At 36.6% G+C, this 14,718-nt stretch overlaps 2 protein-coding genes across 6 annotated transcripts; both read right to left on the reverse strand.

Annotated features, from left to right (window-relative positions):
* Nucleotides 1–710: 710 nt before the first annotated feature.
* LOC110712770 lies at nucleotides 711–6,162 on the reverse strand. 5 transcript variants are annotated; one of them, XM_021891221.1, is made up of 7 exons: nucleotides 5,139–6,162; nucleotides 4,834–4,956; nucleotides 2,094–4,138; nucleotides 1,900–2,009; nucleotides 1,652–1,816; nucleotides 1,160–1,246; nucleotides 711–1,073 (listed from the first exon to the last, which is right to left on the reverse strand). In XM_021891221.1, the coding sequence occupies exons 1-3, from the start codon at nucleotides 5,682–5,684 to the stop codon at nucleotides 3,017–3,019; spliced, it is 1,791 nt and encodes a 596-aa protein (XP_021746913.1). In that variant the 5' UTR covers nucleotides 5,685–6,162; the 3' UTR covers nucleotides 711–1,073; nucleotides 1,160–1,246; nucleotides 1,652–1,816; nucleotides 1,900–2,009; nucleotides 2,094–3,016. The 5 variants fall into 5 exon arrangements, with proteins under 5 accessions (XP_021746913.1, XP_021746911.1, XP_021746909.1 ...); XM_021891219.1 differs by having other exon boundaries at nucleotides 1,652–1,761; nucleotides 2,094–4,255; nucleotides 5,139–6,161; XM_021891217.1 differs by having other exon boundaries at nucleotides 2,094–4,255; nucleotides 5,139–6,161.
* Nucleotides 6,163–12,377: 6,215 nt separating this feature from the next.
* Nucleotides 12,378–14,263, reverse strand: LOC110712768 (fructose-bisphosphate aldolase 3, chloroplastic-like). Its single transcript, XM_021891216.1, has 5 exons — nucleotides 14,189–14,263; nucleotides 13,058–13,366; nucleotides 12,897–13,006; nucleotides 12,571–12,720; nucleotides 12,378–12,408 (listed from the first exon to the last, which is right to left on the reverse strand). Exons 1-5 carry the CDS (start codon nucleotides 14,261–14,263, stop codon nucleotides 12,378–12,380), a joined length of 675 nt encoding a protein of 224 aa, XP_021746908.1.
* Nucleotides 14,264–14,718: the final 455 nt, after the last annotated feature.

Raw genomic sequence — 14,718 nt, forward strand, 5'->3', positions numbered from 1 at the left:
ATGTCTTTGCATCGATGCAGGTATTCAATTGATGTCTTTACAGCTTTCAAAAATTCCTTCGCAAAATGAGCACAAATTCTTCTGAGCGAAAAGTTGATGAAAAACCCCAATTCTAAATGAATCCAGAGCATTTCCCAATTATTAAAACCCTAAAAAGAAAAGAAAAACTCTTCCATAGATGAAACAACAAGACCTTGAATATAGGAGGAACCCTAATAATAGGGACCAACCCAATCAAATTATTGGGACCAAAACACATTAAAAACACACACACACCAAAAAAAAAAAAAAAAAAAAAAAGATAGAAGAAAAGCGGCGGAAATAGACTATTTCTGCCTTAAAAAGGCTATGAAATTGGAACCCTAGGAGAGAATAAAGAACAGAGAAAGGAGGGAGAGAGAGGGGGCGGCTAAGTTGTTTGATTCATTTTCAATGAGATATATTATTCATCATATTCTAATTTTTAATGTGATGCAACTAAATACATAAATAACACAAAAAATATCTTCCAAGAAGTTACCTTTCTTGACTGAAAAGAGTAAAGAGGGTACATCGGAGCTGAGACAGAGACTTCCCACTGCACCTTCCACTACTTCATCGGCATTTTCTTCTTACCTTTTACTTTCTTCCTGAACTGTAAGAAATGTCAGTAGTAACAAAGAACTGAGTTAGATAAAATCTGAAAGAAGACAGAAGTAAGTCCAAAAGCATCAACAATAGAACATGAATAAAACAAATGTTAGTCTAAAACAATCCATCACAGGATTCTCTACTCTAGTCTGCCTTATAAAAACATTATCCCTAGTTGCATGAAGCAAGATCCTTTCAAATGCCATAGATTTCTCTATGGGTACCAAGCCTGCAAAGAACCCCCAGCTACACAGACTTTGATGGATCAATCGACTTGTCCTAAACACATATTAATTGAAATTTATGAAAAGGTATAAAAAAGGATAGAAGACATGAAAAGTACAACGCATATGACCAAATTAAGTATTCTCTGCATTTTGTTGTTCCAGTTCTCCATACTAAAAAGGCGCACTTCTTTGAGCTGGATAGAAGAATTCTCCAACCTGACGGACATATAAAAACACATAAGTTTCGATATTTGACCTAACCAATATAATTAACATATGAATAGTGATACAAATTAATTTACCTTGTTCCAAAAATAAAGGTGTGTCCAACGACTCTTCATTTTGCTAGAAGCCGCGCTACTTTGAGCTGAATGTAAGAAATCTCCAGCCTGAAGGATAAAAGAAACACACAAATTGACTTAACCAATAAAAATAACACAAGAATAATGATCCAGACTATGTATCCTGATCCTGCAAATTAAATAATTAACATTTTCCAGAAGTTTGCTGCAAAGGATAATAAGATGATGATGATAATACTAGTTTCATTTATCAGATAATCAAGTCTCTTATACTAAAGTCTAACCCCTTGAACTACTTCCTTTTAGATCTACAGACTACAGGATTAATAGACGTTATGTTGTTTGGCTTCAATTTGATCATCACAGTAACACACATGATCCTGCCACTTTAACCACTACACTCATATTTTGGTACTTAATCTATTTTATAAGAAAAAATAAATATAAAAAACCTTATATAAGAACGAGCTAATAGAATCATGATTAACTTACCTCCTGTAGTTTATACTTAGAAAGCTCCTTATAAGTGCACTATAACTTATCATTGCTTAAATTCATCTCAGAAATCACAATGAACAGCTTCTAGCTCGCGCAAGTTTCAACTAAGAACAAAATCAAACCCGCTAGTAGCTCAATTAGCAAAGCTTGTAATATTCCCTTCAAACACAAATGCTACAAGTATTCAAGAGAAGAGTAGAGCCATAAAAATGAATAAGAAGAAAGAAGGTTTCCCAAAATACCTCCAGATAATCCACTTTGATTTCAATATTCCAAGAGAAAGACTTGGTGGAGTCAAAACTTGTTTCTTGAAATATCGCAATCTAAGAGCCATCTCCGCACATCTTTTAATCTGTAGAAAAGAATCACCAAATCCAATCAATCAACATGCAGAAACACTACAATGAAAGTAACACACTTAGATATATTTATTCACCTGGAGCAGTTGGTTCACCAGTTGCCTTTCTGACCAAAGTCCAATAAAAAGACAGAAAGTATTCCCTTCAGCGAACCCGCTTGTAGCTCAATCAGCAAAGCTTGTTATATTCCCTAATACCTCCAGATAATCCACTTCAATTTCATTCCGAATGAAAGACTCAATTTAGTGTTTTGCCCATCTGTTGCAAGCAGCAGGCTGCTGATAAAGAATAAGCTACTGGGAGCATACTATCTGATCTGAAGGAGAACTTATACTTAGCAGCGATGATCTGAATCAGGTGTAAAGTCTGTGGACAGTGAAGAAGAGAGTGTTTCATCCAAGTGAGTTTCACAGCAACTGGACAATGGAACCACCTACTGATTCATTCCTTGGAACACATTGGATCGTCCAGGACTGATAGAGGGCGGCAGAAGACATATAAGAACTCATTCTAGCCAGCACCGGCCAAGAAATTAAATCATGTGCATACTATACACCAGCACACCTGTGTGGAATTGTTCTGTGTCGCTCTACTTACTAGTTACTAATGCCTCCATTTTGGCCTTCTTGAAATGAGAAAAGCAGTAAAATACATTAAGACATCAATCTAATCTCCAATTCCCACATACATTAAATTGTTGAGTACAAAGTGATCAGTAACAACAAATGGGGGAAGAGAAGTACAAATAACTTACATGATGATGTCAATCAAGTCTACATCAAATTGTAAACATTAGGTCCAAGCGACCTGAACAACAATTTTTTAATTTTTTTTTGGGGGGAGGGGGGGGGGGGGGGGGGGGGGGGGAAGGGGGTGAATAATATTTAACTTAAACAGCAACGTCAAATTTGTTGAGTCTCCATATCCACATGCATGTATCCATCGAACTACACAACACTTGCACTTCATTTCTTCAAAGTGATCGCCGTTCCACGTACAACTAGAGATTCTTCAGTGATAGCAAGCTGTTTACGTGAAGATGTGGGAAGTCAAAATATCTTCGCCACCTAGGGGGAGGTGACCAAACACTTCCCGTCTTCCAATTATAACAAACCAACGCAAAGGACATGCTATGCTTGGTTTCCACAAAGCCAAAAAACCAAAACTCCCCAGTTTTCAAGCTCATATAAAGAGGTATAGCGACTCCAAACTTTGAGGGATTGAAATGTCTCTGAAGCGCCAAATACATACCAGCTGCATCGAAATTCATACATCTACCCCAAGGGCCAGTTTTTGGTCCTATCATTTCCCAGACTTTCCAAAACTTACTAGGGTTTTGCCAATATATTATACCTGCACCACCGGTGTCCATTGGTATACAGTAAGTCTTCACCTTGCTGTTGATAACGCTATCTTCTGGCGCTTCGAATTGATACATGGTTTCAGCATCTATATCCAAGGCAAAACCAAGAGAGTGACATATATCAAACCAATAGACATACCCCGCTGCAATAGAAAACGGATGACTCAGTAGTGTCTGCTTTGCCTTGTTACTCATAGTAATGCCTTGACAGTCAATGTCAATAGCCCTCCAAGTTTCATCAACAGCTACTGTCCATACCATAACCTTAACTTCAAATCTGGCAAGATGATCATCATTTTTTTCACGTTGACGATATGGTGAACGTGGATATTTGGGGACGAAACAAGGACAAAAGACTTTGTATCGACCAGAAGAAGGTGCAAATGCTAGAACAGCAGAAGGTTTACGATAAATGCATACCTTTGGCAGGGTGAGGGACAGGGGAGGGAGACTGATGTTGGCTTTAGTTACAAGATTCACTACAGACAATTCTTTTGGAATGAAGGCATTTTGAAGCAAGAGTAGTCCGTTACAAGAAGCCAAAATGAAGGCCTCAAATGGAAGCTTAAGTATACTGACAACACGATCATATGGGTGAACATAATAGGCCTGTTTTAGCTTAGCATCATCCAGGTCATTGTCTTGAATAAGGAAACCAGTAGTAGCAGGAGATGACATGGACTGAAGAAGGTGGGCTCTAATAAAGTGCGGGTCAGAGATTATAGCATTCCACTCCTTGCAAACGAACCTCACAATCTCCTGAAGAAGTGAAGCACGAAGAAATAAAAAGATGTGAAACATAATTTCTCTGGGAATAGACCAAGACCAACTCGGCCTCTTGCTGCAAGGAGCAAGTGTTGGATATTTTCCTGAAACCTGAAAATTTTGATAAATTCACCCATTCAATCATCGATTCGTTCTATGATATAATGTTAGTTTAATTACATTACATGGTTGGATATGGTGGTTGTATATTGCCGTTGCCACATACTCATATGCATGCCTAGTTTCATATTGTGTTATAATTTTACTTTTTAATAATATTAGGATTAATACTCATATGCGGCCTAAATTCACCAGGATATATGAACAATTTAGGCCCCTCCTGCCCGGCCTCAGGGACGGGCCTGTAGATGCTTTTGCTAATATTAATTCAATTGTTCTAGAACCACCCAGTTGAAGCTAAATATTAATCATGTGATTCAGTAGCTTATTGTTATAATACAAAAAGTCAAGATATTCCCATACAATTGAAATCAACCTTGATATTACTTTTATTCTTAAATACAAAAAGAACTCAAATTGAGCAGATAATGTTTATAAAAGAAAGCACTTTCCATTTTGCCAAAGTATTCATTGTGCATCCAAAACAAACCCAAAATTGATCAACATGAATAACAATAAACATGCCAAAAAATACAGATATTCCAAAACACCATTAACATGATACATACCTCCAAAGCCCCAGACCCGGTGGCGCGTTCATTCCCACCGTTAACAAGACGGCCAACAAACACCTGACCAAACCCACCTTTCTTCCTTTCTACTTTATAAATAGGAAAAGCACCCACTTGAACCTACAAAAACAACAGCAAAACCAAAAACATCGATCAAAAAATCACACCATCATTCATATAAAATCGACTCGATTCACAAATTCAATTCAAATCAACATATATCAATCAAAAAACCACAAAATCATTATTCAAAATCAACTCATTTAACAAAATCAAATGAAATTCGTTTTAAAAAAGATTACCCTTTCAGGAAAAGGGGATTTATTTCCATCATCATCATGTCCAGTTCCCTTATTATTAGCACTTAAACCACCACTATCATCTCCCAACATTTCTTCTCTGACTTCTGATTCTCTCTCGTTTAACTCACTTTCCTTCTCCGATATCACAACCACTGGTACAACCTTATCAACAACCTTCTTCTTCTTTCCACTATTATTCTTAGTATTATTGATTACCCTTTTGTTGTTGTTTGTTGTTTGTTCCTTAAATTTGCCCTTTTTCACAGCTAACCTAGTTCTCGGAGGATCCTTAACAACTTTTTCTCTCTCCTCTTCAACAACACCAACTACTGCTACTGCTTCTGCTTCTCTCGCAACAGCTGCGCGAGTTCGAATGTAGTTACCAACCAAATGAGTCGATTTCTTCTGATTATTATCAACGATATTCTTCTGCTTCTTATTCGTCGTCGTTTTGACTGAATTTCCACGTTGAAGCTCTGGCATTTTCGTCTTCCCATACAATCGAAATTTTTGTGATTCTGTGTTTTCGCTAGTGTTACCCATCATTCGATCTATTACCTCAAATTTGAATAGGATTCCGATTGCTTTTTTTTTTGAGTTCGATTCGAAATTTCGATTGAAAAACGAAAATGTAGGGTTTTGAAGAGTGATTTGGGGGAAAAGAAGTTTCGAATTGGAATTGGAATCGGAATTTGGGAGATTTAATGAAAGGGTGAGTTTTTGCTAATTAGGGTTTGTACTTTGTAAGTTCGAGTGTGTACGATGATGAGAGAGAACGGAGATGAAGTCTGATTTTTCTTTTTTCTTTAATTATTATATACTACCTCCGGTTCATTTTACTTGCAACAATTTTCATTTTGGGTGGTTCAAATTACCTACAACAAATTTTTTGTTTTCCCTTATTTGGTAACTTTTGGGTTGTAAAATGACATATATGCCCTTACTTTTTTCCTAATCTATCTTATTAACACTCCTAATTTCATTTGCTTAGGGTTTGTTTGGCATCATTTTTAGTTTTCAGTTTCCTGTTTTTTTTTTAAACTAAAAACCAAAAACAGGAAATAAGAAAAAGGTGTTTCCACTTTTCTGTTGTCAGTTTTCAAAATTATCATGATTTTAATAAGTCTAAATATTTTTTGATTCATTATGTGACATATATAATATACTTTTAAAATACAAAAAAACCAAAAAAACAGAAAACCACAGCGATGCCAAACGAACCCTTAGTTTTATGTTTTAATTAATTAACCTAACTATTCCCACCAAATTTACCCATTCTCCTTTAAATTCCTTCATCACTCAACTACCTTCATTGAATCTGCATTCAATTTAGATTAAAAATGGTTGAGTCAATTAAATTCTGGAATTTTTTTCCAGAAACCCCACCTCCCCAAACCCTACCTTTTTAAATTTGTCACTCTCTTACTCTCTCTCCTCTTCGCCTCCTCTTTCTCCTCAAAAATTCTGGGTTTTTTCCTCTTTCTCTCTCTTCGTTTTCTAGGTTTTCAACTACGATTCACCTTAATTCACCCTTAAAATGTCTTCTTCTCAACCAAAAATTATAGATCTGGTAAGCCATGAGTCCCTTTCTTCTGGATCCACACGATCCCCACCTAAACCTGGTGCTACCACGTGTATACCTCGTCGTGGTTCTGGTGTGATGAAGCCACTCCGTCGTGCTTCTGTAATTGCTCGTAGAAAGATTGTAGGGGCGAAGCTTGCTGAATACATCTCAAGCGACGAGGATGAGAAGCCGACAAAGTGTTCTGGGTCTAAAAGGCCTGTTCCGCCATCTCTCGGCCTAGATCGGGAGGTTGTTTCCACCAAAGAGGGTGGATCTGCTGCTGTGGTGGCTGTTCCAGCTGCTTCACCACCACTAGACGCCAATTCTGAAACTTGGTCTTCTTTGTTCCAGGAGCTGACTGCTGGGGAAGTCCTTCAGCCACCGGTTCCCATCCCATGATGGGTGGGAGTACGTCTGGCCCTAGCGCTGGTACTAAGCGCCTGAGATCCGGCTTACCAAGGGGACAGGATCCAGATGACGTACTGGTGGCTTACCTCCAAATCTACTACCCCCAGTAGTCCCTTCCCCCATACTAATTGGGCAGCGTAATTTCTAATACCCTAATCTTCTTCTTTTGTTCCAATTTGTGGTTAATTATGCTATTGATGAGACCCTTGTTTTTTGTTATGCTATTTCTGCTAGTGTTGGTTGTTTGGGTATGAATTGATGAGTCCCCTGTTATGTTTGGATTTGTTGTTTGGGTATGAATTGTTGGTTGTTTGGGTATGAATTGTTGTTTGGATATGAATTGGTCTATTGGTTGACTTGATTAGTTGTGCTGGTGCGTTGGTGGAATGCTGGTATGATTTTGTTGACGAGTCCCCTTTGTGTGATGCATTGAGTCCCCTCCACACAACTTGCATCGTATTGAAACCCATCCAAATGATGAAGGGACTCATCTGATAGCTATTTGAGTGTCATGGCTGCTCTAGTTACCTCTGTTTGAGGTTTCTATTGAGGTACCATAACTCATTGATGCCTTGAAAGATAACTGTAACCCTTTCTGATGGATGATTAGTGAGAAAAAAAGGTTATGTTTGCATTAATAACAAAAGGTTGTGTTTTTTACAAAACCAAACTTAAGTAGCATACAAGACTGTCTAAGAATGTGTAACTTAATTATGTACCAAAATACACCTAACCAATACCAACAAAAACAACAAAAAAACATGTTAAGATTGTACTGGTTATGTGTGGCAGTCTTTGCCTTAGCTGGTATGAGTTTGCTTCCATGTATTCTTCAATCTGCATCAACTTCCATTTGGAATTCATTTGCACCAGTACTTGGGATTGTGATTGAATTAAGATAGTTAACAACTTCTGCAATTAGTTCCTTGTCTACCTCTAGCAAATCTGGTAGAATACCTTGCCTGTATAGACTTCTTTTTTTCATGTGTGATGGTGTGTAGTTGTTTCCTCCTTTTCTTGTTAATACCTCAATCATGCATGACTGTAGTGTAATCCAACTGTATTTGTTCAACTCTGGATCAAATCCTTTGAATGCTATTTCAACTTCTTTGATAAGATCATCTAAATTCTGAGGGAATGACTGATACTGCAGTGATTGAATGACATTGAAGAGTCCTTAGTCTAGAACATTCATATCTGGTGATTGAGCTGGTTGAAAAACAAACTGTATGTTGAATCCATATGCTTGACATGCTACTTGAAATTCTGGATCTTGTGGTATTTGGTGAGGCCTAGCATTGTCCCATTGAATAGTTATGTCCTTGGGCAGCTGTGGGGGCCATTGTGCATGTATTGTGGGCAACACATGATTAACTAGCATGTCCCTTATTTCCTCCTTGTTTATACTCTGGATTGCCTTAGCCTCTATGGTCCCCTGGCTTTGTCTCTGTTTTTACTCTTTTTCTTTGCTTCCTCATACTTCATAAAAGGGAATAGACCATACTTCCCATCATGTAAAAGTTGTTTATTTGCATCATACAATGGTTTCCCTATCATGCCCATAAACATAGCCTTCACCTTAAACCTTCTGGACTGTTGTGCTCTGTATGGATTGTCTTCTGTTGGAAGAAGATAGAATGTCCTTGTTTCTGGGTTTATAAAAAACCACTTCTCATCAATGTGTATCCATTGTTGCATGTCTTCAAATGAAGGGTCCCCTTCAGCTGGAATTGGAGTGATGTGACTAAGAACCCATTTTAGTCTTGCTATTTTATGATTAACATCACAAAATAGCAAGACTAAAATATTTGCTAAGAAATTAACATCACAAGATAATATGGCATTCGAATCCCCCTTGTAACATCACTCCTTTTTTTTGGGGGGTGTTTTATTTCAACCATACCACTCGACTACTCCCTTATTCCTATTTCCCAACCAAACCCAAATTACTTGTATTGTGTACCCGTTTTTTTTAAATAGGTTGATGTTAGTTGAATTATCGAAATTGTCCCCCCATTGTCAAATTTCTAGGTCCACCACTGTCCTCTTGGTCTGCAATTCCCACGCACCAAACTCCATAGTTTTTCTTGTTTAAAATTAGGAAAATTTTCAAAAAACCACCCAAAAATGTGTTGAATTTCTAACTAACCACCCAAAAAAAAATTTATTTTAAAATACCACCCATTAAATTAATTTTTTGCTCAGATTCCCACCCAATTTGAAAATCCGGTGGTTTTTTTAGCTTAAGGGGCCCAGTTTAGTTATTTCCCTCTTTTTTTTTTCCCTTTTCTCTCGACTTCACTGTCTTTCACTCTCTTTCTCATTCAATTCTCCCAACTAACCCTATTCTACAATCAAATTTCACTCCTTTTTTCAGCGAATTCCCCCTTTCTTCATAAATTGCTGTGCATTGTTCAATTCAGAACCCTAAATTCGACATTAAAACCCTAATTGTACTTGCAACAGGAATTAATCTAGAGTAATTGCTTGAAGTGGGGTTGTTTAATTGCAAAAAAGTCGCCATCTTTTGCTGTTTACCGGGGACCAGGAGCTCAGGTGAGGAACCTGACAATAGCTCAGTGCAATGGCGTCGAAAGAGGTAAGCAATTTTGTTGTTTGTGTTTAATGTTGAAGGTTGTTGGTTGTTGATGGTATATTTGCAATTATGTGGAACCCTAATTAATGAATCCCACAAATTCCCCCAATTAACATTTTGCAAGAACCCTAATTTTTCCAGATAATTGAGATTACCTTGTGCGAATTCAAGTGATGTCGTTGCTGCAGATGCAAATGCAATTAGAAGCAATCTTAATTTTGTGTAATTTGGGGAAAAATTTTGTTTAGGAGCAAAAATTGAATAAGGAATACACTTGTATAGGAAAAATCGGGGGAAGAAAATAAATAAAAGCATACACTAGCCGTTAATAGCCGTTATGTGGGCCCCACAAGCTAAAAAACCACCGGATTTTCAAATTGGGTGGGAATCTGAGCAAAAAATTAATTTAATGGGTGGTATTTTAAAATAAATTATTTTTGGGTGGTTAGTTAGAAATTCAACACATTTTTGGGTTGTTTTTTGAAAATTTTCCTTAAAATTATACTGATTTTCATTCGACCATTTTTGCCATTGTTATGCAGTGTTTCTTCTTTGGCTTCCTTCATGTCTAATCCGCTGAAGTAAGCTGTTTTTAGAAGGGAATTTGTTTATGGTTTTACACTTCTATTTAGTACTGATGAGCTGGTGCCAAATATCTTGCATTATGCCATTATGGACACCCAGATGTTTTCGATAATATAACACGTGATGGTATAAGCAAGGCTTCTCGTGTTATAAATATCAGTGAAGATATATTCTCAGGTAGGTTTTCTAACAAGATTAGATACATTCAAAGATTTCAAACCCTTATCAGGAGTTGTACTTTATGAATCACTAGTTATACTAGTCTATTAGGTTAGGTTTATGTTATTTTTAAGGGTCTCTTACTAATAGCATACTTTTGGTCCATGTGTTTTGTTAAATAACTAGGGTTTGAATTTCAAACATGTAACTTAATTAATTTTTATATACTCTTAAGACCTGTACCTTCAAAATTTCAAACTCATCATTTGTGTGTGTGATTTGTTCATTAATCAAGGTTTAAAATTCAAATTTGTATATTATCATATACCTTGTACTTTTAGGACGTGTACATTATAGATATAAGAAATGAACTCCTGAATTGTACCAAAATTTGTAATTTATAATTTTATTTATTTATTTATTTATTTATTTATTATTATTATTATTATTATTATTATTATAATTTTGACACATTTACAGAACTACCTTATAATTGTTTGGTATACTTTTAAGATATATATTTTAATTTTATAGTTATGTGTGTGTGTGTGGTGGGACCCTTCCCCGGACCCTCACCTCGCGGGGATGCCAATGTGCACCGGGCTGCCCTTTTGTGTGTGTGTGTGTGTATAATTTGTTTCATAATCAAGGTTCAAAATTTCAAACTTGTACCTTACAACTTTATGATATGTACTTTATAAATTTAATTTTAGTTTATGACATGTAAATTGCAGCTCTATGGTATGTATGCATCTTATGTGGTTTCTATTGGCCTCTTTACTTATTTTGGCTTAGTACTCACTTTTCATGAATCTCCAACTGTCATTCTAATGTTCCATGTCAGATGACCTTTTGCCCTTTCCTCATTGAACTTCTACTGTCAAGTTGTGCAGCAACCTGCTGTTACTGAGTTATCTTTTTCCTTTCATTTTTCTGCAGTTGACGGTGCTGACAGTGTACATCTTTCTTTATCTGGTAGGTTGACAATTCTACTAGTGTCAATACCACATTTACCTGGCAGATATATCATGCTGTGTGTGACTGGCTGGATTTTATATTATAGTGTTTTTATATTAATTTTAAATAATACTTTTGATGGTTTTGTATTTACTTAGGCAACTTTATTTATATCATTTGTCATTATGACATGAATTGTTTTTTTAAAGCTTGAGATGAGGTTATTGATCTAGAAATTTCTTCACTCTTAAGATGGCATTTATAGAAAAACATTATTGTTAGAAAAACAGTATCAAGCAACTGGGAGGGGTTTTGTTGTCCGGCATATAAAGTTGAGCGAAAACTACAGGCTTTATTCCCGGAGTCATTTTGTCAAAGGGTATATCCTTTTCTCCTTGTCATGTTGCTCGTATAGTGTCTTGAACAGTCTTTGAGCTGTATGGCTTTCTCATTGCAGGCTTGAAGTTGTGCTTTTGTTGATTGTTTTTCTTGCTTATGGCTATAATGATGGTGGTGCGATAGGCTACATTCTGCTTTCTATCAGCAGTTGGTTTATGGCCCTCTCTTGGCTATTTGCTCCCTACCTGTTCAATCCATCCGGTTTCGAGTGGCAAAAGTAAGTTGGGGGGTTTGTGACTTAAAAGCTATCTAGCTTTTGTGGACATCAACAACTTTGCTTAATTTAATTATACTAATTCATGTTTCCATTTGTTATGTCTAGGACTGTGGAAGACTTCAGTGATTGGACAGATTGGCTTCTTTATAGAGGTGGAATTGGTGTTAAGGGTGAGGAGAGTTGGGAAGCGTGGTGGGAAGAAGAATTGGTGATTTCTCTACATCTCTAAACTTGCCAAACTACTATTTCTTAAGCTGTATCATCTTAACTGTATACTTTGGCACCTAAACCCCTTTCCAATGGTGTCCATGTCAATTTTGCATAATAATTGAGTCCATGATGGTTAATTTCAATTTAAGCAGAATTCAGGGAGCATAGTGGCAGCCTGAAAGCAACTGATCCATTCTTCAGTACAGGTTGAAAAGTTTGTATGTAGGTTGTTTAGTCTTGAAGCTAGTTGATACGCCAGATATAGAATAATAGATCCAAAAGGTTGAACAAAGACATCTACCATATACCATCAGACCATCACCAATTCACCACCCACCAGGCCACCACTTCCACCTCAAACTGAAGCATGGAGAATGGAACATAAAGCAAAGAAAGCTTAGTATGAACCTGAGAGATAGCATCATAACGAGCGATTCCCCAAGCAGCTTCCTTAACTGCCAAAGCAAAAGGTTCACATGGAATACGCCTACATTATTGCATCCAAACAAGCATAAGTCATTTGCAGAACAAGAAAAGTTGCATAATAAGAGAAATATCATATTCTTAATCAGAAAGACGTTTCAGGACATGTAAATGAAGATTTAATATCGCCAACCATTAATCTCATGGAGGCATAGGTCTAGTGGATCTGAGATGGCTTACCATTTTGCAAATCGAGCACCCTGATTATAATACTCAGCAGACCTTGAAGCCAGGCCATCTAACCCTTGGCACCAAGATTCATTGTTTGAGCCTGGCAGAGGAACCAACATCTGCAATGCAAAGAGTGAGGACATAAAATGAGGTCATTGATCAGTATTTACAAGTAACAATCGAATGTGGAAGACGTTCAAACTGTCATACCTTGTCGACCTTGATGACAGGCACGACATTCTCATCAAGTAAGCAGTCGACAATTTCTTGCCATCCGTTGTAGACTGGTAGAGTGTTTCCTCAAACAGAATGACACTAGAAATGTGTTCGCCAAGACCAGGAGTTGTCAGTAAGAGCTGCCTATACATCTGACGATTGTTCTCAGTGTTATCTAAGCCAATTGATGCCAGTCTCTTCCCACAAGTTGCATTCGATTCATCAATGGCAAGAATGCCACGTGCAGGAGAAGCAATAGATTTCTGCGAAGTTAAAATTCAGTATTTAAACATTAAACATGTAGAAGTATACTTGATCATGGAACATGATTAACTATCACATTGTCGATACAATAAAAACTTATGCAACATATATAGGGGATGTATACATCTAGGTGCAACTCTCAAGATCAAATATCACCATCAAATTGATGATACAAGTAAAAAAAAAAAGATATACTTGGTATGTCAGTACTCGAGATCACAAGCACCACCACATATAACCAAACCTAACATAAAGTAACCTTTTAAAGGGGGAGGATCATGCTGTCTAATTCAATAAATGTATAATTCGTTTATTCGTTATCCCCACACCCCGGAAATCACAATCACGAGCATATTGGCTTGTGGTACATTGTATAGTAGTACATTTTTGAACTGCCTTAGGGAATCAAATTTCAGAATCCAAAATTCCAATACCCATTCCGAGCACCAAAACTTATGGTCTGGTGTTCCAAGTGACATTCAACAACCAAACATAGGGACAATAATCTAGACTAGTACTAAAATTCCAGAGTAAGTTTAACAGAACACTGCTATTCAATTGAACCTAAGCTAATTTTGACTAGTATTATATACTCCCTCTACTCCTTGTTGTTCCCGTTTAGATTTGGTCACAAGATTTCAAACAGGAACAACTTTTGGGAACAAAGGGAGTACTTGCGATTGCTACAAGCCATTGCAATACAAATTCACAGTTTCTAATTCAGGCAGTTTTAGTTGGCTAACCAATTAGATATCAGCTACACTAACAGAAAACAATCAAAACAAGATAAACTGCAATTCTTAATGTTTATTTCTTTTTACAATATGATCAAAAGCTTTCATTAAATGAATCCAATTTTCAGGACCAAATTTCCTATATTCTGTCACATCCACCATTCATATCTTATATCTTCTATTAAAGATATAGAACAACTTAGACAAATGATCAGTCCAAAATACAACAAAAGTGAAAAACCAAACCATCAAGCTTAAGAAAACAAGCAACAAATGAGATAAAAGCATAGACAACATACAGCAGTGCTAACAAGCTCATCTTAGCTTAGTTAAGTATAGGGAATAAGAAAAAGGCAGAAGAATTTTTGAGAAACTAGTTGCACGCCACGCGATGCGCACCGCGTTTCAACGTCGTTATGCTTAAATGTAATATGATTTTTTAGTAATCGCTCCGTTAGGATGATTATGAGAGAATTAAAGATGATCCTGAATACATAAGCATATAATATGAAGGAGATAGTGATTGTGTAAGGCTAATTATAATTGTGTCATAATATGAATTTGCAAGCAGGATAATAAGATATAGCATGTAGGTAGCATAACAAGTAGCATAAAGA

The sequence above is a fragment of the Chenopodium quinoa genome, unplaced genomic scaffold (genome assembly GCF_001683475.1).
Source record: "Chenopodium quinoa cultivar QQ74 unplaced genomic scaffold, ASM168347v1, whole genome shotgun sequence".
Taxonomy (NCBI): domain Eukaryota; kingdom Viridiplantae; phylum Streptophyta; class Magnoliopsida; order Caryophyllales; family Amaranthaceae; genus Chenopodium; species Chenopodium quinoa.

Excerpts from the sequence above, each read along its gene's own strand:
- LOC110712770 (XM_021891220.1), bottom strand. The coding sequence starts at position 5,684 with ATGATGGGTAACACTAGCGAAAACACAGAATCACAAAAATTTCGATTG. Across the intron at positions 4,957-5,138 it reads AATCCCCTTTTCCTGAAAGG|GTTCAAGTGGGTGCTTTTCC; the intron begins GTAATCTTTTTT and ends TTGTTTTTGTAG. Across the intron at positions 4,256-4,833 it reads CCGGGTCTGGGGCTTTGGAG|GTTTCAGGAAAATATCCAAC; the intron begins GTATGTATCATG and ends CAAAATTTTCAG.
- LOC110712768 (XM_021891216.1), bottom strand. The coding sequence starts at position 14,263 with ATGGTGGATGTGACAGAATATAGGAAATTTGGTCCTGAAAATTGGATT. Across the intron at positions 13,367-14,188 it reads TGAAAGCTTTTGATCATATT|AAATCTATTGCTTCTCCTGC; the intron begins GTAAAAAGAAAT and ends TTAACTTCGCAG. Across the intron at positions 12,721-12,896 it reads GGTGCTCGATTTGCAAAATG|GCGTATTCCATGTGAACCTT; the intron begins GTAAGCCATCTC and ends GCAATAATGTAG.